At 42.3% G+C, this 26,232-nt stretch overlaps 1 protein-coding gene across 2 annotated transcripts in view; it reads right to left on the reverse strand.

Moving 5' to 3' along the window:
* Positions 1-121: 121 nt before the first annotated feature.
* LOC147246597 (inositol-tetrakisphosphate 1-kinase-like) overlaps positions 122-26,232 on the reverse strand; it is a 34,746-nt gene continuing 8,635 nt past the window's right edge. The window contains exons 4-11 of one of the 2 annotated variants that reach the window (XM_086183176.1): positions 19,308-19,433; positions 14,492-14,609; positions 4,248-4,346; positions 4,028-4,068; positions 3,546-3,711; positions 2,539-2,606; positions 2,290-2,452; positions 122-1,324 (exon numbers count right to left, since the gene is read on the reverse strand). In XM_086183176.1, coding sequence (XP_086039302.1) covers positions 1,002-1,324; positions 2,290-2,452; positions 2,539-2,606; positions 3,546-3,711; positions 4,028-4,068; positions 4,248-4,346; positions 14,492-14,609; positions 19,308-19,433 — 1,104 coding nt within the window. In that variant the 3' untranslated portion in view covers positions 122-1,001. The remainder of the gene's footprint in view (positions 1,325-2,289; positions 2,453-2,538; positions 2,607-3,545; positions 3,712-4,027; positions 4,069-4,247; positions 4,347-14,491; positions 14,610-19,307; positions 19,434-26,232) is intronic. The other variant, XM_086183175.1, reaches the window with a different exon arrangement.

Consider the following 26,232-nt stretch of genomic DNA (forward strand, 5'->3'; position numbering starts at 1 on the left):
GTTTGTCTCAGGAGAGTAGGTTGTTTTTTTTTTCCTTCTTCTTCTTCTTTTTACTCACATTACAGATACAAGCACTGTTTACTTCAAACCCATGAAGAGATGCGAGACGTCTCACAAGACCACCCACCCACCCACCCTGGAATTCTGAAGATCACGGAATTCTCTGAAAATATCCCACAAACACAAGCGGAATGTGACCCTCTTTGTCTTCCTGCGTATGGAGTGAACCGGGACTTGATGGAAGCAGCAGTCTAACGTACAGTAAAACACTCAAAGACCTTTAAAACACTGGTGCAACGACAATCATTAAAAAAAAAAAAAAGTTGGTCACATGGTCCTGGAGCTTCTTAGCTGTCTGTCCTAAGTTTAAATTTGATGGCACTCTGAAAAGTTTGTTCAAACCAGCAAAACGATCTCATCATGTAGCAGCCCGGGATCAGTGGAGTAGTGCTCACTTGTCCAGCGTCCTCTCATCCTCCTCCTCCTCTTCACTGTGTGCTGAGGAGTCAGTGGTATTCAACACACACTGGTGAGGTCCATCCCAATGTATGAGCACCAGTGTGTGCGTGTGTGTGTGTGTGTGTGTGTGTGTGTGTATATGTGCGAGTGAGGGATCATACATTGCACATCTAGTGGCACGTCTTGCTCCAGTGCTGACTGGGTCGTTCCCATGACCCACCTCATCTTTCTGGACCCGTTCGTTAGAGCAAACTCACACCAGAGAGAGAAAACTAAAAACCAGCTATGAGGCAAAGTTCCCAACGGTTCACATTACAGTACTGTTAAGTCTCATTAGACCAAACGAAAAATACAAAAAGGCGAGAGAGAAAAAGCTTACACCCAATCACCATCATTTACAATAACTAGATAGGAAAAGGTTTAGATATATTATCATGAACATCATAATTATTATGATTATTTATTATTATTATTGTCACCATTGTTTTTGTTCGGGGGTCAAATGGAGAGGGGGGGGGCTGGGGGGCTGGGCTGGGGGTCAGTCACTGGGAGGAAGCCTTGGTAGCTATTGTGGAGACACAGTGCTGCTGGAAGTTGGGGGACATGGCCGAGTTGCAGCCCAGTCTCTGACGGGGGCCCTTCAGCCCGCCGTCACCCTCAACGATCCAGGGGCTGCCGCCGGCCTCTTTGCCCAGCACGCTGCAGCAGCTGGGGGCTGCCGGCAGGGTGGCGTTGGGTACCGTGTTGCTCACTGGCAGGCCTTTGGGCTGTTCACTGGTGGGGGCGAAGTCGGGATTGTGGCTCTGGAGCACAGTGCTGATGTGGTTCAGCAGGTCATTGAAAAACTCTGGGACGCCCTCGTAACCTGGGAACACAGCAGGACACTCAGTGACTGGGTTCTGGTCAGGACTACTGAGAACTTTTTAAGAACTACTTCTTACTGCAATCTGACAGAGAAAAGTGTTTCTCAAACTTTTTAATGTCATGTCCCTCCTGCAACATTCAACCGGCTGCTGCGACCCCCCTCCACCTCCACAGAGGGAGCTAGCACCCCTAGTGGTGAGGCTAGCACTGCCAACATTAATGCTGGCTGTTCGGGACTTGAAGTCCTGAAGCGGAGGGTTTTGACAGTCGGGCCTCTGTCTACTGCTGCTCCCATGGGTGGGGCACCATCCCCTCAACTACTTATCCACTTTTGAGCCAGTTAGGCAACACGTGTGTGTTAAAATCGCTTACTTTTTCTGACCCAGGAGGAAATGGACTTGGGCCAACTGGGTGAGCATCCCAAGAAGACCCACCCATCATCACAGACTTACAGGATTCAACTCAGATAATGAACATGCTGAAAGATGGTGGAGACTCGCCCACGCAGGACATTTGTTTCAACTTAATACAGAAAATAAACACTCGAAAACACTTTTACACAGAGATTCCACAACATTGCTGTGAAAATGATCCACACTTTGCTTGTTGTCGTAGAACCAAGCTCACAGCATTTTCACCCATGAACCCACTCGGGACTTCCTGGAATGAGCTGTTCATTTAGACACACGTTAACTGGGTGCTGCAACTACATCTGCTGTCAGATCAGTGGTGTAACAGCCGTGTAATATTCCAGACTTGACAGCTTGTGTTCAAGGGGTTAAAGTGTTTGGGAGCAGTGAGGCTTCACACTCTTTCATCACAGAGCCCTGGTGTGATGGAGGCGTTCATAACTCTAATGATGTCTAACACACACTGATGTAACAGGACTGCAACACCTGCTGCAGGTGATGTATGTAGGGACGCGTCAGTGCTACCTGAGAACAGTTGACCAAAGCTTGCACCTACCAGGGAATGCATTGATGTCAATGACGGCATGTTGACCTGTTTGGTTATTGATGATGACATCGATACCAAACAGGGACACGCCCAGCGCCTGTCGCAAGGACCTGGACAACTCTCGGATGACGTCATCACTGGGTGGCTGAGACACTCCCTCTACATTCTCTCGCTGAGAAAACACAATCATAGAAATGTGTCAGCAACAAGTCGCTGCCATGTCAAACTGGAGGGACATGAGTGAGAGTCGAGGCGTACCGAGGTCAAGTCTGAGGACGACTCGGGTTTGGAAACGTTGTGGCTGTTGAAGAAAATGGCTTTCCTATCTGAAGGATGACAGGACAAAAGGGTGTTAAAACAAGTTTTTCCAGAAGGCAGCTTGAAATTTTTCTCACTCTGGCCACTAGGTGGTAGCAAAGCTCAACTGGTTTAATGGGGGTTACAGTTGGTAAAAGAATGTCTTCATCTCCTGCCTGGCGTAGAGACACAGAAAGAAAAAAACTAAACCACTAAGTGTCAAGTCTTTAGCTTTAATACCATCACTGTCACATTGAGAGCACAGCAGCATCGCTGCGTGATGCCTCTTGTGACAGACTTCCTTTGAAGCTGACAGTCATGACAGCTTATTTACCTGTTTATAATTGTAGTGATGAACATTAGATAGGAGGAGGAGGGAACACCATAAATTCCTCCACCATCCAAACAACTACAGCCTTCGGGGGGTTGTAATGAGGCGCTGGGCTGATGGAGCTCTTCACTCCCAGGTTGCTGAACTCAACACCACAATAGCTCACAGGAGCCAGGGGAGGACAACTGGAGGCACTTTATTTCTAAGCCATTTCCCGACTTTCTATCCACTTGCTGCATAAAAACTCACAGCTTACAGCAGAGACCTTCGATGCCAAAATGTGACGCTCTGCTATGTTTCTTTATGGGTTTGACAAGCTGCGTGCTTTTCTGCTGAACCACTCAGCATTCCAGTGTGAAAGCCAACTGTTCTCTCAGCATTGTTACACTAAAATTTGTTTGCACGGGGGCCTCGACCGCATGACACGCAAATACAAGCGTAACATGGATCAAGGGACAAGCCTGTATTCAAAGCTGCACTGCGGTGAAGGGTTCTGACATGTTTATGGAGAAATACAACGCTCCTCTTGTTTGCATGTACCAAACTCTACAGGGACAATAGGTCCAATCACAGGGACCATAAAGCTTTTTATGAGGGCATTTATTGGAGAAACTGTGTGACTCGGTGCATGTCTCACCTGCAGGACCAGCAGGGAAGTTCTTGAGGGAAGGCCTCTCCACCACAGTGTAGGAGTCTCCCACCACAAACACCTTGTAGAGCACTGCGTTGTGGTTGATGAAACTCTGGATCACACAAGGAGGCTTCACGTCCTTCAGGTCCTCTTCACTGAAGATAATGGCCATCTGTGGGCAGCAGGATGGGAAGTCAATGCCACTTCAATGAAATAAAATGTGCAAAAGTGCTGTTGAAAGCAAAAGGCCTCTTTTAGGAGGCCAGTTAAAGCCTAACTGGATTCAGTGGCGTGGGCGTGAAGGGACTGGATGGCCACAATGACTTCACTGACTGTGTATTGATTTCAGCTGACACACGGAGATACACGCGGAACAGCGCTTATCTGGTTTGGTTGTTTGGACTCCAGTTAAATGACAGGGTTAGTGTAAGAGCTCACACACACACTGCAGAGGGCGTGGGTGACCTCTGAACTCTGGGGTGTCTCACCTCGTGGGAGTTTGTGCCATGAGCGACCCGTGTTTTGCAAACTGAGGAGAAAATAAAAGAATCAAACAGGTAACATTGACACTGGAATAGAGAAATGAAGTCAAAGCTATTGAGTTTTGACATTTTGATATGTGGAGACATGCATCAGTGACAAAGTAGCTGTTTTATAAAATACACAAATTAACACAGTCATCTATAGGAGTCAGGGAGAGGCTCTTACTGAAGGGGAATGTGAGTCCATGCTTCCTGATCTGCTCCAGCACATCCGGGCTGCATTCCGAGTTCAGAACCATGAATGGAGGAGAGCAAATCCTCTCATCTGATTAAATGAGAAGTTAAAGAGCAAAGAGGAGATGCTTAGAATTAGAATTACTTCAAGGGTTCTAAAAAAAAGTCAGCACGTTTAGAATAATGGAGAATGAGACCCCTCTCCAACTGAACGTATCTGCAGGTACTTCAACCTGGGTAAAATGCCGAAAAAGCCTTTGCAGGTAGACAAGGCGATGCGTCGTCTGTCTGGGATTTTCCCCCTCCGTGCATCATGCTCAGTGTCAGGAGAAAGGAGAAACAAAGAACTTGACATTGACGACAAGAGCAAGTTTAACACCAGAGTTTCATCTCTTAGGGTTCAACACTCCGGTAGAGACCAGCACGGAGGGCGGTGACAGCGCTTCACGGTTACTACTTTTTACCTGCACTGAACACAAATGGGTTAAATTTGTTACTCAACCATATCTGTTTGTTTTCTCCACTTTGAGCACAATCTGATCAACATGGTCAATAAGATTTTTATTTGGTTTTTCTCTTAAAATAGCCTAAGCAGGTGTCTGCACTTTCCAATTCTATCCGTGACTTGTTTGTAAAACTTTGGAGAATGATAAACTATCTAACGCCTCCCAGAGCCCGAGGCACACATCTTCAGCTGACCATTTCAGTATAAAACCTCATTCATGTTGCAGCCTGGATCTACGCGAGCGTCCAGTGATTCGCACGGTCTTCAGCCATGAATCAGAAATAAAAAAGGACACAATCCATATAGCATGACTGATATAATATGCTTTAAAATAAATCTAGTCTCTGAGTCACATTGAGTATTTGCTTAGTGGCAGACAGATTTAGTTGATGGTGATTTATGTTGCTGCGTTCCGTCTCAGCTGTCCGAGATCGTTGCACTAACATGTTTTTTAGTTTCTTCCTGAAATAGCAGCACTCCAAGCCAGTCTGTCTATTATCATTTAGCCCCTACTAGGACAAATGACGGGCAGCACATCCTAGTCTGAGGGAAGATTCTCAAGACCTGTCTGACACACACAGAAAGACACATGTTTAATTAATCAGGCTGAATATATTTAGTCTGTAGGTTTATACAGCAGCAGAGGCCATCTGTGGCCCTGGAGGGGACAAATGACAAACAGAGATCAGCCAGGCCCTCAATCTCCTCCCAAACTCACTTACAGGGAAATGCTGAAATACAGGAAGACACACACACACACACACACACACACACACACACACACACTCCCCACAGGGACTAGAGGGACGTCAAACCTGCCGAGGACATCCAAGTCATCAGCTGCATAGCTTGATTGACACGTCTGATGGCGCTCAGGGGCAATACTGAGCCTCTGTCTCATCTCTCGCCATCAGGATTTTACATCACATTTACATCATCTGTTTGCATCACATCCTGTTGCTGGCAGGTCCGATAAGACTGGAAATAAGGAGCATCCTGCCGCTCTGTCACGCTTATCATCCATATTAATGTTGTGGCCTCTTTTATTACCGCTCTGCAGTACGTAGGTAAACGTTAGCGATATCAACATAGGAAGTCAGCTGGGTGGGGGTGGGGTGGGGGTCAAATCAAGAGCTGACAAATTGTTAATGACAAAAAGCACAATAGAGACACGCTGCTGTTTGTGTGTGCACCGGGCCTCCCTCACTCTCTCTCTGTCTCTCCCTCTTTCTCTCTCTGTCTCTCCCACAAGTGCTGAGCTCAGGAGAATCTCATCTGCCTACATCAACTCCACTGCTGAGTGTTGAACTGTGCATGAACACTGCCCCCCCAACACACACACACACACACACACACACACACACACACACACACACACACAGGTCCCAGAGCAGCCAGTGTGACAGTAAATACACCCACTGCCTGAAAGTTATTACACAAACTTCTGAAATGATATCAAGCTTCAGACAAGGATGGAGGTAGTAAGGCAGTACGCATGGGTGTGTCATGGCCATGGAGGTTGATGGTGTGTGTGTGTTTGTGTGTGTGTGTGTGGGGGGGGGGGGCACACAGTTGTATCATTAACTCTGCTGCTGCTACGAGTCAGTTTGACCCCATTCAGTGTTGAACTTATAATGATGCATCAGGTTTTCAATTTATCCGTCTGTCCCCTCCTTTTTATAACTCAAGAGCTCCTCCTTCAAACTTGGCACAAACATCCACTGGGGCTCAAAGATGAACTCAAGGACTTTCCTGATCAAAGGTCAGAGGTCACCGTAAAAGGAGCACTATGTGGAGGCCTACAACTACAGTGCTGTATTTATGAATTTGCTTCATATTTCATGACAAATTGAAGAGTTCAGTGTCCTAAACACACATTTAGAGGTGGAATGTTAAGTAATTTTACTCATGTGTTATACGAAAGTAAAATAATGAAGTTTCTGTACTTAAGTATCTACATTTTAGGGGACTGTACCTTTACTCCACTACATTTGTCTGAAACCATCAGTTTTATGTTGTTTTTTTTTGCAAAGAATTTTGTTTCCATCACTCCCTTGGACAAAAACTGTCAGGAAAACAGGGTCCAGGTAAAAAAAAAGCAATAGTGCCCCTTTCAAACAATTTTGTTTTGTTTGATATGTAAGTCTCAATACCGAATAAGAACTGTATGATTTACTTCTTGAGGGGCTTGACATAACAAAATTCTGTGCGCCTCTTCATGCTCCTTCTCAGACCCAAATGGCCTCTTACTAAAGGTATCCTGTCCCAGGGGAGAACCCTGATTATGAAGCATCCTTCTGACTCTCCTGTTGCCTTCAACCACCAACAGACCCCAAACGCTCCAAAAAAGGAGAGTTCATATGGTCGTTCTCTCTATCTGAATGATGGGGACTTAACGTCAGCGCTTTTAATTTCATCAAAATGCTTCCAGGCGCCACCAGATACTCCATCAGCCACATCTGACATTCTTCTAAAGATGGTTTCTGCCGTGATATGAGTTTTATGACAGAGAAACAAGGCAGGGCCAACAAGAATGTGACAAATTAGCAAAAATACAAGTCGAAGGGGACAAGTGGGTTCAGTTACAACCTATTCTTCACAATCCAGGACCACACATACCGAAGACACCCACCAAATACAGACAAATGTTTTGAATTTGTGCAGGGTTTTTTGTCCTGGGTCCAATGACCCCAAAGTAAATGACATGATGCACTAGTGAAATGAAACGTTTTTCTTTCTGAATGTCACTATTATTTTTACTTAAATACAAAGCCATTAAATGCTCAGTCGATCCACTTTTCCAATGGCAAAGTTTAGGAGGTGAAATTTTATGGTACTTCAACAGCTTCTTGGGCTCGGTCTCAGCTTGCATTTCCTTGTCCAGGTGATGACGTTTTAGGTGGGCCAGCAGGTTGGTGGCATTTCCAGAGTACTTAATGTTTGTGTGACACAGTTTGCAAACCCCCATACTTTTGTTAAATCGTCGCTTTCCTTTCTGTTTTTGAACCCAAAATGCTCCCGCACATCTGCGTTTAAGCATGCAGGCACTGGATTTGTACTCGCCGCCATTCTCCTGAATCTCTAAGCTCTAACCAGATGAGAAAGGCGTCGGCATCTGGGTAACTAGAAATGCTCTACAGTGACACTGGCGGCTGGCAGACCTGATTACTCTTCCTGCAAAGTGCGGGACACGGGGGATTTGAATGGGGCTGAATGTAATGATACTCGCGGCTGAAAAATCGATACTCTCTGGGGAAACAAAATATCGATATATATATCACAGAATCGATAGAATTGCTCAGCCCTAATAAAAATAGTAGCGAATACCTCAGTAAGAATGATCATTTATCATCATTATCATCATCATTCTTAGACTTAAATTGCTGGGATCAATTTGACTCTAAAGGATCCGTAAATTTGTAAGTAACAGGAAGGTTAAAGGATAATTTCAGCTTATTCTACAGTAATTATTCCCATCAATAATAATAAAAATAATAATATTAATAATATAATCTGATTGCTTTAGTTGAAGCAGCAAGTACAGGATTGCTCCACTGCAGCTGAGTACCACGATGAGCTATGGGTACAATTTAAATTTCCAAACAGGAAGGGTTATATTTTTACTCCAGCAAGAATAATCACGAATGCATCTCGGAAGAAAACTGGAACAGACCTGACATGGCTTGGACTTTTTCTTTCTTTCTTTTTTAAATATTATTTTTCAGCGACATGACAGACAAGAAAAACACCCTATTGTTTCTCTAACCTTCCTTCTTGCAGCCAGTCCTATCCTCACGCTGGCTCTGCAACCAGTCAGTTTAGGGAGCAGGAAGCCTTCAGAGCTACCCATCATTCATCTTTGTACTGACCATACAACTGATGTTATTTTACCCAAACAGAAATAGCAGCATAATAACTTTTGGAAAATAGTCTGGCAGGGAAAATATCCCCCTTTACATCATCGAGTTCCCAAAGACTGATGGCTTTAAATTTTGTCACAAAAACCATCAAAAGGTCCTGAACCCTGTCAGATTAAAAAAACAATAACAAAAACAACCCAAAACACTTCAACGCTCCAATTTAAGGATTTATAATAAAGAGAGCAGGGAATGTGTGTTTGTACTAGCGTGCATGTTTGGCTTTGGATGACTTTTACACTTTGAGGATAAGGGGGAGGAGGGGGGGGGCGTGGGGGTGGGATCAATCTCTGGCTCTGTCTAAACACTGCATGCTCGCAGCAGACCGAGCGGAGCCGAGGACGACGTTTACAGGACTTCATGATGAGATCCTTTTCCAGTTACATTTGCTTTCTTGTTTCTTTCCTGCTTTTATCTCACAGGGACATCCGCAGCATTTTATCAGTCCATTCTGTTGCGTCACATTCTTAAGGGCAAATAAATAAACACCAAAGTCATACGTTTAATGGCAGCTGCCTTGAAGTGCTTGTGAGACGCACTGGCGGGACGCGCTCATCAATAACAACAGGAAAATTGTTCAAGAGGGATGTTTGATAGTTTCACTAAAATTAATTAAACCATAAAAGTACATAGCTCACAAAGTACAGCTCTTCATTTATCAGGTGTGTGTGGTGTTCAGCTGCATCACCCACATGTGACATAACGACAGAAACAGCGTGAAATAAGAAAATGAGTGCAGACAGTGAGGTACTTGTTGATATAAAAAGGACAGGTTTTAACTCCTGATCTTAAAACTGTTCTCTCTGTTACTCTGAGTGTGGAAAATCTAGACCGCCGTGTCCGTGCAGCTGTGGGGTCTGGTAGGATAATTACCCAGAAGTGTATTTTTAAAACCGTGGAAATCTGATTCATCCTCGCAGATATTGGAAAATGTGACTGGCAATGATCTTCAGAAGTTGTTTTTTTTGTTTTGTTTTTTTAAGATGGAAGCCAGTGTCACAGGTAAGGCTGTGTGCTGAAGATCAATACTTTAACGGTACCAACCAAACTGATTCAGAATCATCAACAGATGCCTGTCGTTCTATCCCTCTGGGTTAAACTTCTAGATGTGGTTTATTTTTCTATGTCGTAAAACTGCTTTGAGTGGGGAAATATGTCGAGTATAAATCAAAAGCGTTGAAACAGACAGACGAAGTTCAACCACATTTTTAAAACGGTTGTGAGAGAGGAAGAAAAAGCCAAGGAGATAAAAACTGAAGATCATTTAATGTGCAAAGTCATTTTCACTGTGTTAATCTTAACTTTTATTTGGAGAGGGATTCAGGATCTGGTTTCAAAGGTATTCATTCATTCGTTATTTTTTACTGCTGCTTATCCACAAGGGGGGCTTGAGCCTGTACCAGCAGTCATAGGGTGAGAGGTGAGGTCCACCTTGGAAAGGTCACAGGACTGACAGACCCACCATGGCACCCTTCTGAAGGAAAAAACAGTAAAACAATATTGTGTCCTTGCCATGCATTCACTTTTGTTCTGGTTGAAGTCTCGTATATCTGCTCCTGTCCTGACCAGTATCAAGAAGACATTTGGGTGTAAACTGTGTAAGAAACTATCCCAGCCAAGAGTGAGAATACAACGTATTTTAGGAACAAAGCAAACCCTACCTTTAGAGTATGCAAGATGACATCACTCACAACCTTCAACCTCTCAATAAACACTCAAAACCTCAGCAAACCTTCAAACGCTACAAGGGAACCTCATCATCGTTAATTTGTGTAAAACTATATATTTTTGAGGGCTATTGTCTGCGTGCCTTGTTAAATCAGAGTGGGAACCAAGTGCAGTGTTTGAACGCAATTGTTTTTCTCCTCAGATATTCTTCCTGGAGGCGTGAGGGACAGATAGCAACTGAGAGACGAGTTACTTCATAAAGTGTAGTTGCTGTTTAGGTACAAGACCGAACTCTCCCGTTGCTATTTAGAGATCGTTTCCTAGAGACCACAGCATCTCCTCACCGCAGCAGGATTTTCAAAACTTTAAATTGAACTCCAAACATGGCGCTACCCTGACTGTAATGAAATTTTCAATATCTGGTGCTAAGAGGCTTAACTGCCAATTATTGAATCATTTTGAAAAGAAAAAAAAAATCCCCCCTTCTTCTTTGATGAGACGTTTTATTATCTTGTGATCCAGACAAAGGTGTAGTCCTGGTCATCTGAGGGTTGGCCAGCGGCCTGCCACTCAGACTAGAGAGTGTGCACTCTTTAACTGTCTCAGACTGTTTGCCTTTCACATGCTGCAACTATGATTAAATATTGATCTCTTGCATAAAAGCCACACTTGTTCTGTTGTTCCATGCTGAGGCGCGGATTAACTGCATTAAGATTCTTCTTGCTACAAGAATCTGCTTGTAAGAGGAGCTCTTTTATCCTGAGCTGGAAAAGAACAAACTCATGACATTACCAGAGACTTAAGTTTTATAGAGTTGACTTGACAACCGTTTCTGTCTATGAAAACAGTCTAAGATATCAAAATAAGAGAGTGTAGATCCAACCATGTTATATAAACTGTTACCATAGTCTGGCTCCCTGAGGAGACACATCACCGAGCTGGACAAAAGAAAGAGCAAAACTAGAAGACTGATCCTTTGGTGGTTATGTGTTTGACTGTCTATTAATTCAAACAATTCGTAGCAGTGCAGCTAAATGTAATGCAACGGAGGCCATTTAACACTGAGAACCACTCAAGTGATAAAAAAGAAAAAAATGAAAAGAAAAAAAGGGTTCTGCCTTACAGAGAAAGCACAAGTGCACCTCAAGTGCTTCCTGCTATTGAGTACTATTCTGAGTCATCCAGACTGAAGCCTGGCAGCCTTTCTGTGGCCTTTTAGTGCCGGGTTGCCTTGGCAGCTGGAGCTGCTTCAGGACTCCATGGACTCTGCTGATAAGGAGGAGGAAGTGACTGTGCCTGTGAAAGCAAGGTAGACTTTCCACACTCTCATTAATTCTCTATTTTACTCTAAATGCAAGCCAGTTTTCTCACTCACTGTTTCTTCACTGACAAAACAGAGTCAAATTTGAGGTAAAAGTCAGTCTGAGGAGTATAAAGGCCCCATGTTTGTCGAGCACAACTGATATACTGGTCAGATGATTTTAATCACCCAATTGTGGCCTTGCAGATATATTCCAGTATTATGTGCTCTGATCTTGCTCAGATCAGCATTTGAAATAGAAAAGTTTTGCTTTTGTCCAGAACACATCTGATTTTAACACCTCCTAAATACAGTCTTCTCCCCGGATCCAAAGTTTTATTGGTGGGATTTTTCCACTGTTATAGTACAACAACATCGCTGACATTTTGTCAGCGAAGTCAGTACATAAAGGAAATCAACTCCGCTGTGATGCTCTAAAAACAGTGGTTGCCGGTGGAAGCAGAACACAACTTCCTGTGTCGGATGGTACCAGTTCGCAATTTGAGTCAGAAATGAATTACTGCGCTAACTGAGAAGTAGAGCTGTGTAATTAGTTGAAATTGCAATATGGCCTGCAGCAATATTCAATGGCAGGATGGTGCAATATTTCTTAAAGGCTACTGTGTCAAAATACAATTTCAAATAAAATCATGTGGTGCTGCAGGGATGTTCTGTCTCCACACCACATTTTACAGATCCCCACAAAAATCACATTGTGATTGCATTCATCATTTTTTCTGTGTAAATGATGCAAAACAATTTATATGACCTCTCATATAGTAAATTAAATCGCAATGTCAGCCAAAATAGTTCTAATAAAATGTAATTTTTTGTCAAAATCTTACAGCCCTACTGGGAAGGAGCTGAATCACATTTTAAGGCTAATCTTTTTTCTTTTTTTTTTTAAAGCATCTCAGAGATATTTTGGACCAGGATGTGAACTGGAACAAGTCTAGTTTTAAACGGAATATTTTATGTTGAAATTTACTCTTCTATGATGACACGCTAAAATTAGGCCATTTTGCTTAACGATACTTTTAATATTCTGCGAACAGTGCTTATGAAGCTGGATTAACCTAATACGGACAAAAAAATATCTGCAATATATCAGTTTTTTTTTATGTTTCACATCCGTCCCTGAACCAAGTGTCAGGGAGGTGTGTATGAATGCTTGAGTGTGACCAGTGACTGAGCACCACTTGCATTAATGGAAGCACTGTGGTGAAAAGAAGCTTCCTATAAGTGCACAGAATGAGCCGTTTTCCTCTTCAAACCAAACACGCCGAGGGAGACCGAGTGATTCAGCTTATACGCTCTGTTACGTAACAGCTATCATGTCTGTTTGGATAAAAAGACGTCTTCTTTTCGTTCTATTTAAGGAAACTACTGACACTGCCGACATCCTAAAACGCCTCTGATCTGTTGCTCTGACACCGCACCGCAGCCCCGCACACACTCATGGGTGCTTGGTGAAGTAATTCTTTCAAAGGGTTACGTTCACTGCCATGTATGGGGGTAAAAGGAAATGTGGATGAGTCACAGGTGTGTTTACAGTGTGAGTGGGTAGAGAATGTGCCTCTGTCGTCACTGCATTTCTCTGCATCCAGGCAAAGTGACAGAGCCCGCTGATTAATTTACGGGCTCAACAACAGGGGAGAGTGCTGCTGGCAAGGGTGGGTTCTGATCTGTCTGTGAGACACACACACACATACACATGCACACACACAGACAGCCAAGTTCACCGTGTGTTCAAGAAGGGGGGAACAGAAAGGTGTTTTTGTTGCATGAAGCGGAGAAGAGGAGTTATAATATCAGCTTTGTTCTCCAGCGCCAAGAATGAAACATCTGCTCGGAAGCATCGCATAACATATTTCAAGAGAGGTGACAGTGCCGTCATACGTTAGCCATGTGTCTTTCTGGTGGTGGAGAGGAAAGACAGAGATCCTGCACTTACAACACTAGCCTCTTAATAATATTAGACATGTTTGGTATGTTAGAAGGCAGGAACAACACCTTTATCATCCTTGACAACATCTGTGGTTTAGAATAGTGGGGGGAAAAAAAGCTTTTCATGGTAACTTCACATGATTTACTAAAAGCAACATCATGAGACTACTTCACTTTAAAATATCAGCACTGAAAATTAGACCTATTCTGTTTCAACACCGTCTCAACAGCTGTGCTAGCCATGGTAATTTTGGGTTGCTCACCCATGCGAGCCTCATTTCTACCCTAAATCAAACCTTGTGTGTGTAACCAGACTTTAACCGTGGCTTCATAAAACATCATTAGTCTTCAACGCGGATTTTTGTTTTGCATTTGTGAATGAATAATATATCAAGGATAGAGACACCGACTGTGAGTAACCTTTGACTGTCACACATGGTGAGGGATGTTGTAACAGTAACATCCTTCTATCAGAGTAGTGTGATGTACCCTTGCCGCTCACGTCATGATGCACCAGCGTGCTGTATCTACCGCTTATTGCAGCAGAGAGCGCTGTTGCTGACCACCTGAAATCTGGCTCCAAGTCATTTTGGCTCTGAGTCATCAAACCAAAGAGTCACTGGAGATTTGACAAAACATCTCGTGTCTCATTTACTAGATTTATCTGGGGCCTCCAACTGGACAGAGTTCGCTCTGTTACCACTATTCATTATGATTACGACCACAACTGCTTGTTATTAGTGGGACATCACATTGCTGCCAGTGTTGGACTTTCTCTGGGTTAGCATCAGTAGCATTTTGGCTCAAACAGAGTGAAACAAAAAAAAGGGAGAGAGAGAGAGAGAGGAAAAAAAAGTTTTCATTTTCCACTGGTTAGATAATAAGAGTAAGCATGTTACCTTGCATGCAGCTCTCTATCCTGTGGATGAGCTGGTAGGACTTGCAGCGGTCCAGCAGAGTTCGGATAGCAGGAAGGGGGTCCAGGACGATGGTCTCAGGGTGAGCGTCTATGTAGTCCTGAGAAAAATTTAAATAATGCTTTTGAAGTCTGCATTACAACCAGCGCATAAATAAATAACATCAATCTGGAGCCCGCCTCCATCACCATGAATGTTGTCACCACTGGATGCAACACCCCCCTCTTTCACTGAAAGACAATACAAAGAATCTGAAACGACAAACCCACCGTATTTATTATATTTGAACTGTCATCCAGCCAATCCAGAGTGAGACAAGACAGGACACAGTCAGTTAAAATGACTAATGTTATTCGCGTGACAAAAGGCTATCTATTGTTAACAAATGTGAGGTATGAGGTGATGCTATATTTAGCTCCGCAAGTAGTTCATAATGTCACTGTGATTGTCTAGTTGCGATTTTATCAGTGCAGTGAAACAGCTGAGGAATGATGCTGGTTCCCAGTCGTTGGGTAATGGGCAAAGATTAAAACGCTTTGAGTCTTACTCTGTTGTCTGATGAGAGAAACTGAGAAGACCAACGCCATGGTGAGCCAGCCACATTCATACAGACTAGAGGTGGTAATAGCCAGCAAGGCTGGAGGGAGGCAGAGCAACCAGCTGTGGCTGCAAAGATGAGGAAAGCTTTGCTTTATCTCTAGCTTTGTCTTTTAATGCAGTTTTGAATCCCAGAAAATGATTATGATATCAAATCTGGTTAGCTGGAGTTCATTAAACAGCAGAACTGTTTCCTTGTATGCCTTTTGATTTTGTTGCAACTACATAAAAAAAAAGATATCTGACTGCAGGTTCTGTGTCCTGCTCCTTCTCAACATCTCAGGCAACTGATTATAATGTTAACTAGCTGCTAACTGGAAATATGAAGTGAAGTGAAAACACATTGTATATTAAATCCTGAAATCATTTACACAATCTTGTCATAAAGGAAATGTATAAATTCACACACATTCACAAAGTGGCAGGCTGTGCAAAAATTTCCTGGCTGTCACGGCTCAAGTCCAGAAAAGAAGCGTAAAATACAACAGAGGAGGCAAAATGAAAGTCAAATGTCTGGAACAAAGGGCAAAGGGCCAATTCCTGGAAAAGGATCATCATCATTTGTTCCAAAGTATTTCAGGTTTAGGGCAGGTGATGTGAAAAACACAAACAAATAATTTTCAAAGAATGCACATTGGGCTGGGTGATCTGGCTTAAAAATTAATTGTTTTTCACACCACACCAGAATTTCTATTTTGATTGTTGTTGTTGTTGTTTTTTTTTTTCTTCTTCAAACTACACAAGTAAATGTTAAATTCTTCCCACGCTATGTAGGAACCAGATCCTCAGCCATTCAAAACACCACAACTTTCTGTTGTATATTCTCCATTTTGCTTTTAGCAGATGTGAAAGAAATATCCTGGTCTAGCAAAGATTTCTTTTAGCAGGGATGCAGCATGACTTGAAAGTGATGCTCATAAGATTTCAATACTGATCATTAAAATCATGATTATCAGCCAAAATCATGCAGCTGTAACACCACCTCACATTGAAAAAGCCTGAGTGCGTAAAACCCATTTTGAGACCATGTGTGGGCATCTGTCATCAGTCATGACATGCAAAGATATACAGATAAGAAATGTCAAACAGATCCGTCTGTGTATGTGAGCTGAAGATGTATGCCAGCAGGTCTGCGTGTGTTACATCACTGCATCGTGGCATGACCATCATTTAGGTCAGCGTGAGGTTTGCTGATTTACATAACTGCACTCCCCTTCTCTTGTCAGCTCTCCCTTGGCTCTGTCCCCACACCACCTCCTCGCCTCTGTGCTCTCCACATTTCCATCTCTGCTCCGAGGATTTCTCGGCCAACCTTTCCTTCCGAGCAATTCTTCCTTACTCGCAAACGCTGTCAGGTGGAGTCAGCTGGCCTTTGCATTACACAAACAGGCTGCCTCCTCACACCACAGCTCAACTGTCGTACAAATTTCCATGAAATTAAACACACGCCATGAATGCCAAGCACACATATACCGAGGAAAGAAAAACGTCCATTTGTGAAATTACTCTTCAATACAAACTCACACACCCAGCATGTAAACAAAGCCTTTGCCTTGACATGAAGAACAAATCTGGAGGATTTGCCTGGATCTAACGGGCAATGTTGATCAAAGCCAGTCCAGCTATTATGTAAGTCGAACATGCTGACGCCAAAAATAAATCCAAACTAATCTTCCTTGAGTTTGAAGGAACACACTGATGATAAGAACTTTCATTCGCTGATTTATGTATCCCAGGAGAAGAAATGCGTTTAAACACAGACAAGCACAGAGGTGTGATGGAGATAAACACTAGCTAGCAAAGGGTTAGAGGGAAAAAGAGCCAGACGTACATCACAGTAATGAAGTGGGAGTTAAGGCTGCAAGTTTCCTTTGTGTTTGTCAGGGAAGATCCGTTTTTGTAGAGGGGTGAGGGGTATGTGGGTCTGGGCGATATGGTCAAAAACAATCCTCAGGAATATGATATAAATGCATGTAAAGGTATCCAGCCGTGATATGACAACTGCATGGTGCCAATTACTGTACTCTTCATATTTTGCATAGTGCAGAAGTATTGGCAGCCTTAAGCACGAACAGCACGTTGGAACAAAATAAATAGGCCAGCCCTCGAGGCCTATGACAGTCCTCCTCATAACAGACAGCTTGTCGACTGGTTTTTGTACAGAAATAGCAACATGTCATCATGCTCTAGGGTTAGTCTGGTCTGTTCACTGGGAGAATTGTGATGAAGATGATACCTGCTCAGATGGTGCCGATTCCACCAGAATGGAGAGATAGTGTCAAGGGCCCAGCCTCGAGTAGCAGTAAAACATCTGAACTGTTTCATTGATCATATTTTATCATCAAACTTCTTATAATCTTCTGTCCATCCTTCCATTTTCTATACCGCTTATCCCAGCTGACATTGGGTGAGAGGCGGGGTTCACACTGGACGGGTCACCAGTCTGTCGCAGGGCCATCAGGAGCAATTAGGGGTTCAGTATCTTGCACAGGGATACTTAGACATGGTCACTGGCAGAAGTGAGTATCAAACCAGCGACCCTTTGGTTGCTAGACAGCCACTGAGCCACGCCGCCTTATTATCTTCAAAATGATAATCTATGTGTAATTTAACAGCATATAGATATTGGTAGAGTCCATTCATCCTGTTCCAATGTCATACATTTCTGGTGGCTGACAAAGCCCATAGCGCTAATAAAAGATTAAAAATCTCTGCAGAGTAATTTAATACACATATCTCACTTCAACCAGAGTCAGGGGGACCTGGAGGAAAATCATACAAATGATATTTGACACACACACACACACACACACACACACACACACACACACACACACACACACACACACACACACACAAAAACACACAAACACGCGCGCGCGCACACACAAACACGCCACTGAATCAGCAGAGAGCATCCCAGCCTGACATTTTGTTTTAAAAAGAGAGCTATTTAAGAGAGGAAGGTTTAGTCCATCCACGGCAGGAAATTCTATTTATGATCACAGCTGTGTGATTTTATAAACATACCAGCACTTGAGTACAAGTAAATACTTAAAAATTACAGCAGTGCAAGACCGGGCTGAGTGTTTGATTTACATATTTGATCCAACCCTCATCTTGAGTCATGCACTTAATAAGAAAATCAGACAACTTAACATTCATCTTTGTAGATAAAAGGAGATGAAGTCATAAACATGTCAGCTTAGAGCTGCACAATTACTTCAAAATTATTTTTCCATATATTGCTGCTATGATAAAAATTGTACTTGCTCGTGGTCGGCACTCTGTACTAGAACGATGCTAATTTAGACTGACAGTAGTGGGGATATACAGCACAACATGGAAGTGAATGTTCTGTTTATGTGACAGCACAAACAAAAACATTTAGTCTCAAAGATCAGTTTGTAATCATGATAAATAGTGAAGATTACTGATCCAAATATACACAATATATCAACACATTTTACCTGTAAACGAGTGCTTTTTCTTTTAGGAATCATTTGAGCTATTTTAATAAATTATTAAAATGATTGATATTTAGTTATCAATGGAATAAGTGAACAGGTAATAACTTGGTCTTTCGTGGTGGGACAACTGCTGCCTGTACACGAACAAGAAGTGGCTCTAAACTGTGACGTGGTGATGTTCATCTACAATACCTTTCAAATTTACATTACACAAAAAAAAGGTGTGTCTTTGTTTCAAAAAGACCATAAAGATCAGCAAACAGGGCCGTGTGCTAATATTGACTGGGTTGATGTCATCCTGTTTGTCCTTCCTTATTGAGCAGTCAGGAACATGTTGATAGCATTGCGTGACTGATCATCATCATGGTTCCTCTGACTGATTCAAATAGAGAGACAGAATGAGAGTAAAGTGTTCACACCATCTATAGCACTGGTCTATTCATGAACACCAGATACACACACACACACACACACACACACACACACACACACACACACACACACACACACACACACACACAAACACACAGAGGCTTACTCAAGAGTTTTGCCTCATTTGGGATTTTGACCTGCTGTCCATGTGGGAGATGTCTCTCTTCAGAAAGAATAAGAATGTGCCGTGATAGTTTTCAGCTTCTACGAGTCTCCATGTGTTGAATTTGAAATGTAACATCCATTGTCCACTTTCTTAGTCCCGAGTCAAATTGATGATGTGTATCTTAAGTGGGTACCTGTACTCTTTGCACCAGCAGCACAGCCTGAGAGTCGTTCTGATCAGCCTCCAGGATGAGGTCAGTCAGTTTGTGGATGATGACGTCCAGAGGACCCTGCACTTCCAGAGGCTGGCTGAGGTCCAGCTAGGGAGAGAAGAACATCCTGGTGTAAAAGGTTATGGTACCAACAAAGACAAAGTCATTCACATATTTCTTTCTTTCTATTCATGGTCAAAATCAAAAGCCAATCATAAAATTGATCCTCTGATTTCAAACCTTTTGAACCCAAGATAATTCATTTCATTTTACCCGCCTGAGGTCATTATAAGAGTGAGCCATACATGTTCAACAACAAAACAAAAAAACAGCAGCCTTTATATCAAGAGAAAATAAAGATGACTTTTTCTGAAATTATTATGTTATAATTTGGATTGCAGCACTAAATCATTTGACATTGAATCATCAGATGAAGACTGCTTGACTCATTTAAATGAAATGAAGATAAATAGGATTGTGTATGTATTATATTGTATTTTTCTCAAGTGGGATGTATCAGTTATATGATAACTTTAGAAGGCTTTGTCAGAGAGCAACTGATATCACTGGAGAGGTTATGTTCTGATGTTTATTTTATGTTTATTCATGGAGTACGTTATAAAGTGAGAAGTAGACGTAGATACAAAGTTGTATGCAGATTCTAACTAAGATTAACTTAGATATAAATTATAAAATACAGGAACAGCCAGCACTGGTGGAAAGGTCAACTAGTGCTTTTTCATTTGATATGCTCCACCTCACTGTGATGAATACTTTATGAGAAATTCAACTGAGAAGAAAGGGTGTGATGAAAATTGTGCCCAAAAGACATAATTTTGGGTTAAACAGAACCCGCGGCAAAATGTAATGTGTTCTTCCTCGGGCCACTGCTCCACCTCTCCACCAACCTGTTTGAGAATTAGCCAGGTGGTTTTACATAATCCTGCTGTCAGACAGAAAGACCGACGGACATGGCCTATCATTTAATGTCAATGCAGAAGTTGCTGTCCATGAAACTATTTTTGTCCAGTAGCAACATGTGACTGATTCATTGACAACCTTCTATGAGTGTCTCAACTACCCAAGTTGTCCATTTCACCTTCTTTTCCCAGTCCAAGAGCAACCAATTGTCAACATCCTAGCAGCAAGCTATTTTTCACCATAGAACCCCACTTGTATGATTTTTGAACCGTAAATGTAACTTTAAAACGTGAATGCTTTGTTAGCTTATGAATGAACTACACCGGGATGCATTACTTCAGTGTTACCACAACTAGCTTCACCCTTCGGCATGATATTGACATCAGCATCAATCTCTGCAGTTTTGTTTCACCATATCATGATACAGAGTGGCATTATTTGTTGCTGTAGCTGCTCGACTTTATGTTGTATTTGTTCCACCAACAGGATACATTTCTTGAGTTATACATTTTTCTACTATGACTTTCAAACTATTTTCCTCTGGGGAGGACAGCAGGCATTGGGCTGCACAGATCATAGGCCTATTCATCAGCCTAAAGCAAGAAAATGGCAAATTGGCCTTTGAAGTTTACTGCAACTGAAAGCCCAACTGCCCTGGCCAAGTAGGTCACAAGTAGTCAAACCAGCTCTCCGAGTATGATTCGACTTTGTGGGTCAATGCAACCCCCCCCCCCCCCCCCACACACACACACACACACACACAAACATACCCTCACCTCACATACAAACACACACTGTAACAGATATTCCAGATTAAAGTAGCCATTATCAAGCCCTTCTCCTGGTGAATATGTGAAAAGAGACCAGTTAGTTTGTCAAGTGAGGTCTGTGAGTGTGAAACACCACTTTAAAAAAAAGGTTGACTGCTGTTTTTCTTGGGTTTTTGTTTGTACAAAGCAAACATCCCTCTGAATCACAGGGACTGGTTCATAAGAAAGAAGGACAGTTGGCAGATAAAGTGGCCTTCAATATGTGGATCAAAGTGCCATAGAGGAATAAAAAAAAAGTGTATTTTAAGAAAAAAACAAGATCAAGAATGCTTTACATCTAGACCTTGGGCTGTTTATTTTGTAACAGCAGGAAGAGAGAATATGTCTTCCTGATTAAATTAAGGTCAATCTGGCAAATTATCTAAAGGCAAATTATGACTCCTTAAAATGACAAGAAGGGACTCTCAGCAGATGTTGAAATGAAACCTGAGCAGGAGGACAGTAGTGAAACTGTGCTGGTTACAGTGCAGCTGTTGCATAATGCAGCCATATGCAAGCTCATTATCTCCCCAGCAAATGGAGATCACCTGATCATTACAGACAAAAGACAATTCAGAAATGCCTGTCTAGATAAGCCAGAGTGAGGTTGAACCCCATTGTCCTTTGCGCTCTCCAGGGGGATCGCAAACAGAGCACCTACACCTTAGTCACACAGGTGTGGATCAATGTACGCTCTATAAAACTGTACATAGTTGGTTTAGGGTTCAGGAAATGTTATCTGTTTAATGATTGAGGGAGGCATGATGACTAGATGATGAATTAGCACACTCTAGTTCTTCTTGTCTTGATATGTCGAATGAACACGGAGCTGTAAATCATTAAAATGATTTAGATTCCATGCCATGGAGAACAAAAGAACCCAATACGGTTTACTTTAACTAAGATATGACATAAGGCTTTATCTCAGTCTGGCACTGAATAGAAGTCCATCTATGACTAGCAAGCACAACCTGTGCTACTCCTACAAGTTGTGCAATATGTCCACATGCAAAGCAAGCCAACACAAACTCTGATGTTGGATTCATGCAGCTCATTATGTTACTCTGACACATTTCCCTCTTCTGTAAAAACACATCCTACAGTTCACAAGAAACAAGCCAAAAAGTTCAGAAAGGAACTATACAAGGAAATGAGTGATGAGTGAGTGAACCAGGCTTTGCCAGACCCGAGACATTATAAAGGAAAAACTAGGTGGTATTAGCGTTGGGCCATCAAATGGCTAGAATAGATCTACAGGTATCTGGAATGGACACCATTCTCTGAGAAGACACCTCCTCATTTGGTGATGGTGGTCACTGAAGCAGATGCAGCCCAAAAGTTCAGATATAAAACGAGCAAGGACGCAGTAGCAAGGAGGGTATGAGAATATGTTCGATGTGTTACTAATCCTTCCCCCTTTACAAAAGAGTGGTGTCTAAGTTATCTTTAAATTTACAATTAATGATTTAATCATTAGCGAGATCCTGTATCAGAAAAGCTTATCAACCTCAATCAATTCCAGTGAAAGGTTAACTTTTGTCATTTGTAATTTGAAACTACATCCCTTTTGTAGAGCCCTATATATGAAAGTGCCTTGGATCAGACAAAAGTGGTCACTTCTCTACCTCGTAAAATCATTTTTCTTCCTTGTTTATCACTGACTTGACGGGATCAGACAAACAAATAACACATTGCTTAGCCAGTTTGTTGATGTTTAATTAGAAATAGTTGAAAGAATCTCATCTTAGCTAGCTTGTAAAACATCTGGTTCGGAACTTTTTTACCGGTTTGGTCCAAAATCTCCCATAGGTCTTAAACTGAGTTGAGATCTGGTGATTGCAAGGGTTGTAGCAAATGATTCACGCAACCTTTAGCAGCTATTCAGTGACCCCTCTGTTATGTATGAACGCATCTGCATTCGTTATGGATCTAAGCCACATTTATTCATTTTTTCCCAGTTTGCCACCCATCTGTATCTGGATTAGTATAGACATAGCTGAGAGAGGCCTGAGGCTCTGTGTGGGCGATCTGGGTGAAATCCTATACCACAGCATATGTGATGGAGTACTTTTCCAAGAAACTGAACAGAGAAATTGTTTCTGTACCAAACAGTGATGTGCAGTTTCAGCTCATCAAGACAGTAAATACCACATCACTCAAAGTTTTTGTTCAGACATACTGTAATATTTAAAAGACAATCCTATTAATACAATTTGAATTCTGGTATCTAGTTTAGATAGACTCGATACAATAAAATAAGAGCAGATACATTGTTGTTCCTGATCTAAAGCTGGTGCCAACAGTACCCACAACTCATTTGATGACAGGTCAGTTTTTTTTCATTTTTAACTTTGTGGAGCCTGCAGCTTACCTCAAGTGACATCACTCAGCGAGACACACACTGATGTGAGCATATGGCATATGCATGAACCATAAACATGCTGTTATCATCTTGATAGTCCTGTGATGGTAAGTCAACACTCGTAAAAAGAACTGTTGGTGGATAAACTGTCACGCTGCTGAATGGTGTTGGTGACAGATAGAGCAGGTTGGTTAAACTGAAGCGGTTGCTTTGTTTCTCTGTCATGCTAGCAGTGTCGAACGAAGGGAATTTATCTGTGCTCCACTGAGGCCACAGCTTTTAATCTCTTGCTTACACAACACAGAGGGCCTTTCCACAAAAACAGGGCTCTACATCATGGATGGGGTCAACACCCACTGGCAAAGACACATTTGAGAGTATGAAGCTCTCCCTGTGTGTAGACAGAAAAAACTGCTTTAGAGTTCATCCAAAAACCCAGCAGTAAAGTCACTGATGTCCTGCTAAAAGTAGAAATGTCAAGTGACGTCTTTGCAGATCCCTGTGGGACTGAGGGCTAGGAGCGCTCTTTAGTAATGATGGACAGCACAGAAAACACGCTGGAGGCTGCAGGGACAGGGGAGGTCAGGGCCAATATATTTTCAGCTTTGATGTAGCGCCGCAGTGGGGCCAGGCTATACCCTTGGGAAACCCAAGAACGCAGATTTTAAGCAAACACCAGGGAAAAAGTTCATGTGTGTATTTAGTTGAACAGAATGACCGCAACGTACAAAACCTGCTGGAAGGATTCCTAAAAGAATTTGCCTCAATAGCTAATGCTGTTCAATCACCAGCTCATTCATGCTTTAGATGTCTCTTTCTAATTGCTCTCAGCTTGATCTGATCTCACAAGGCTATTGACTTTGTACTCATGCTAACCCATGAGAGAGGCAGAGAGAGAGACACACACACACACACACACACACACACACACACACACACACACACACACACACACACACACACACACACACACACAGATGGTGTGCAGCGTCCAGACAGACCTGATGAATGATGCATTGTGTATGTGTGGCACTTGACACCCTAGTGAAAGAGAACATACGTGTCCGAGACTAAATGTGGCTGCTGGCCATAGCTCACATGAACCACATGAATCCGAAGACTGAACATGAGCGGGATCAACGTGAGGGGGAGTCTCAAGCCAGGAAACACACAAAGGTCAAACTGGGAGCTTTTGAGGCTAACAGCTACCTCCTTATCACTCCTGGAGTCCCAAATAAAAGACTTTTGTCATTGCTGTCTATCCTGTGCCACAGAAGTACTTCCTTTCAGCTACTATGTTCATGACTTGATTTGTGAAGGACAATACCGAGTTAACCATTATCTAATGTCCATGACTACACAGGCTAATGTTCAAGAGAAGGTCTTAAAGCATAGCCAAGAGGGAAGGACTCAATACCTCTCCCATGCTTACAGTAGCATGATTGGAGGTCATCTTGGTACACTGAGGAATATCACATTTACCCCGAAACTTAAACACGTATCACTCACAACTCCCTCCAAAAACCCTTCTATGTGTCAGTTTCTGGTTTGTTTTATTGATAATTTGAAAAATAACATGTTTTTGTTGTAACACTCTAACGTGGCTGTCGAATCAAAGGTGAGTGGAATCATCACTGCAGTAAGTCCTGCAGAGGTGCTCTACATGGACTTAATTTCTTTTTTTTTTTTAATTCATGCTTCTTTTTCAAAGGAACTTCTTAATACTTCAGTACTTTATCAAATCACTTTTTCGTCTTTGTTGTTTTCCTGTTTGCCACAACCAAGCCAAATTCCTCGTATTGTTAAAACTTTCCAAAGCAATAGGTGATATTCTGATTATTAATACTTACATAATACGTATTACTACTCAATACTAATATTTTGTGAATGCCACCAAGCAGCGTTCTTGAGATCATGGTTGGCAGAAGGACCACTAAGTATAATCTATAGACAGTCTGTTGTTGCCAGCCTCCATAAATTCAATATGTGGGCGAGGTACAGTGACACTCCGGAAATTCTCTTTAAATTCCGTAACACTTACCACGTAATAAAAAACGATAACTCAATAACTTTTTTAGACTGCCCACTCAAATGATGGTCATTTCTTGTGATGGGTTCTCGCTGTGAGAGCAAGTGTGGGCTTCCCCAAGGCCGAGCCTGGTGCGTTAATCTGGTCAGCTCTGTGATAATGCACAGAGCAGCGGGAGGATGGCTCTCAAGAGCTGAAGGCTAAAGGGCCAGTATTGATGAGCTGCTGCTGCAAAAATCGATTAGAGAGGGGTGAGGAAGGATGGAGGGATGAAAAGTAGAGGCCTGAAGAGTGTAATAATGTGATACTTCAAAAGTAGTAGGAGTGGGAAGCTGCTAGTGCCTGATGAAGCAATTATATTTAGTACTTATATATAGTACAAAAAAACAAAAGAACCCCTGTTTTGAGTTAGTGCCTCCTGATGGGTACATGTAAATGGTTTTCCCACACAAGAACTGGAAATATAAAATGACCTCCCTTGGGCTGCCAGATTTAGCAAAGATCTTTTCACATAAGGGGAACGTCATGGCTACAGTCAAACCCCTGGAGGATCCAACCTCTGCTGGCAATTACCGCATATCTCTAGGTTGAAATATTTCATCTTCTCCCTTTCGATAAAGTAGATTTTAGGGCTGCAACTCACTTTTATTTGCATTAACGACCAATCTGGACACTTATTTTCTTGATTTATCTGTTAATTGGTCCATACTAATAGAGAAGAACGCCCTCTGAATAGTCAAGGTTGACAGTCACAAAGAAAAGACACAAATAATCAGGTACAGCACG

The sequence above is a fragment of the Aulostomus chinensis genome, chromosome 17 (assembly GCF_037954235.1).
Source record: "Aulostomus chinensis isolate RoL2024-O1b breed Wild chromosome 17, RoL_Achi_v1.0, whole genome shotgun sequence".
In the NCBI taxonomy this organism is placed as follows: domain Eukaryota; kingdom Metazoa; phylum Chordata; class Actinopteri; order Syngnathiformes; family Aulostomidae; genus Aulostomus; species Aulostomus chinensis.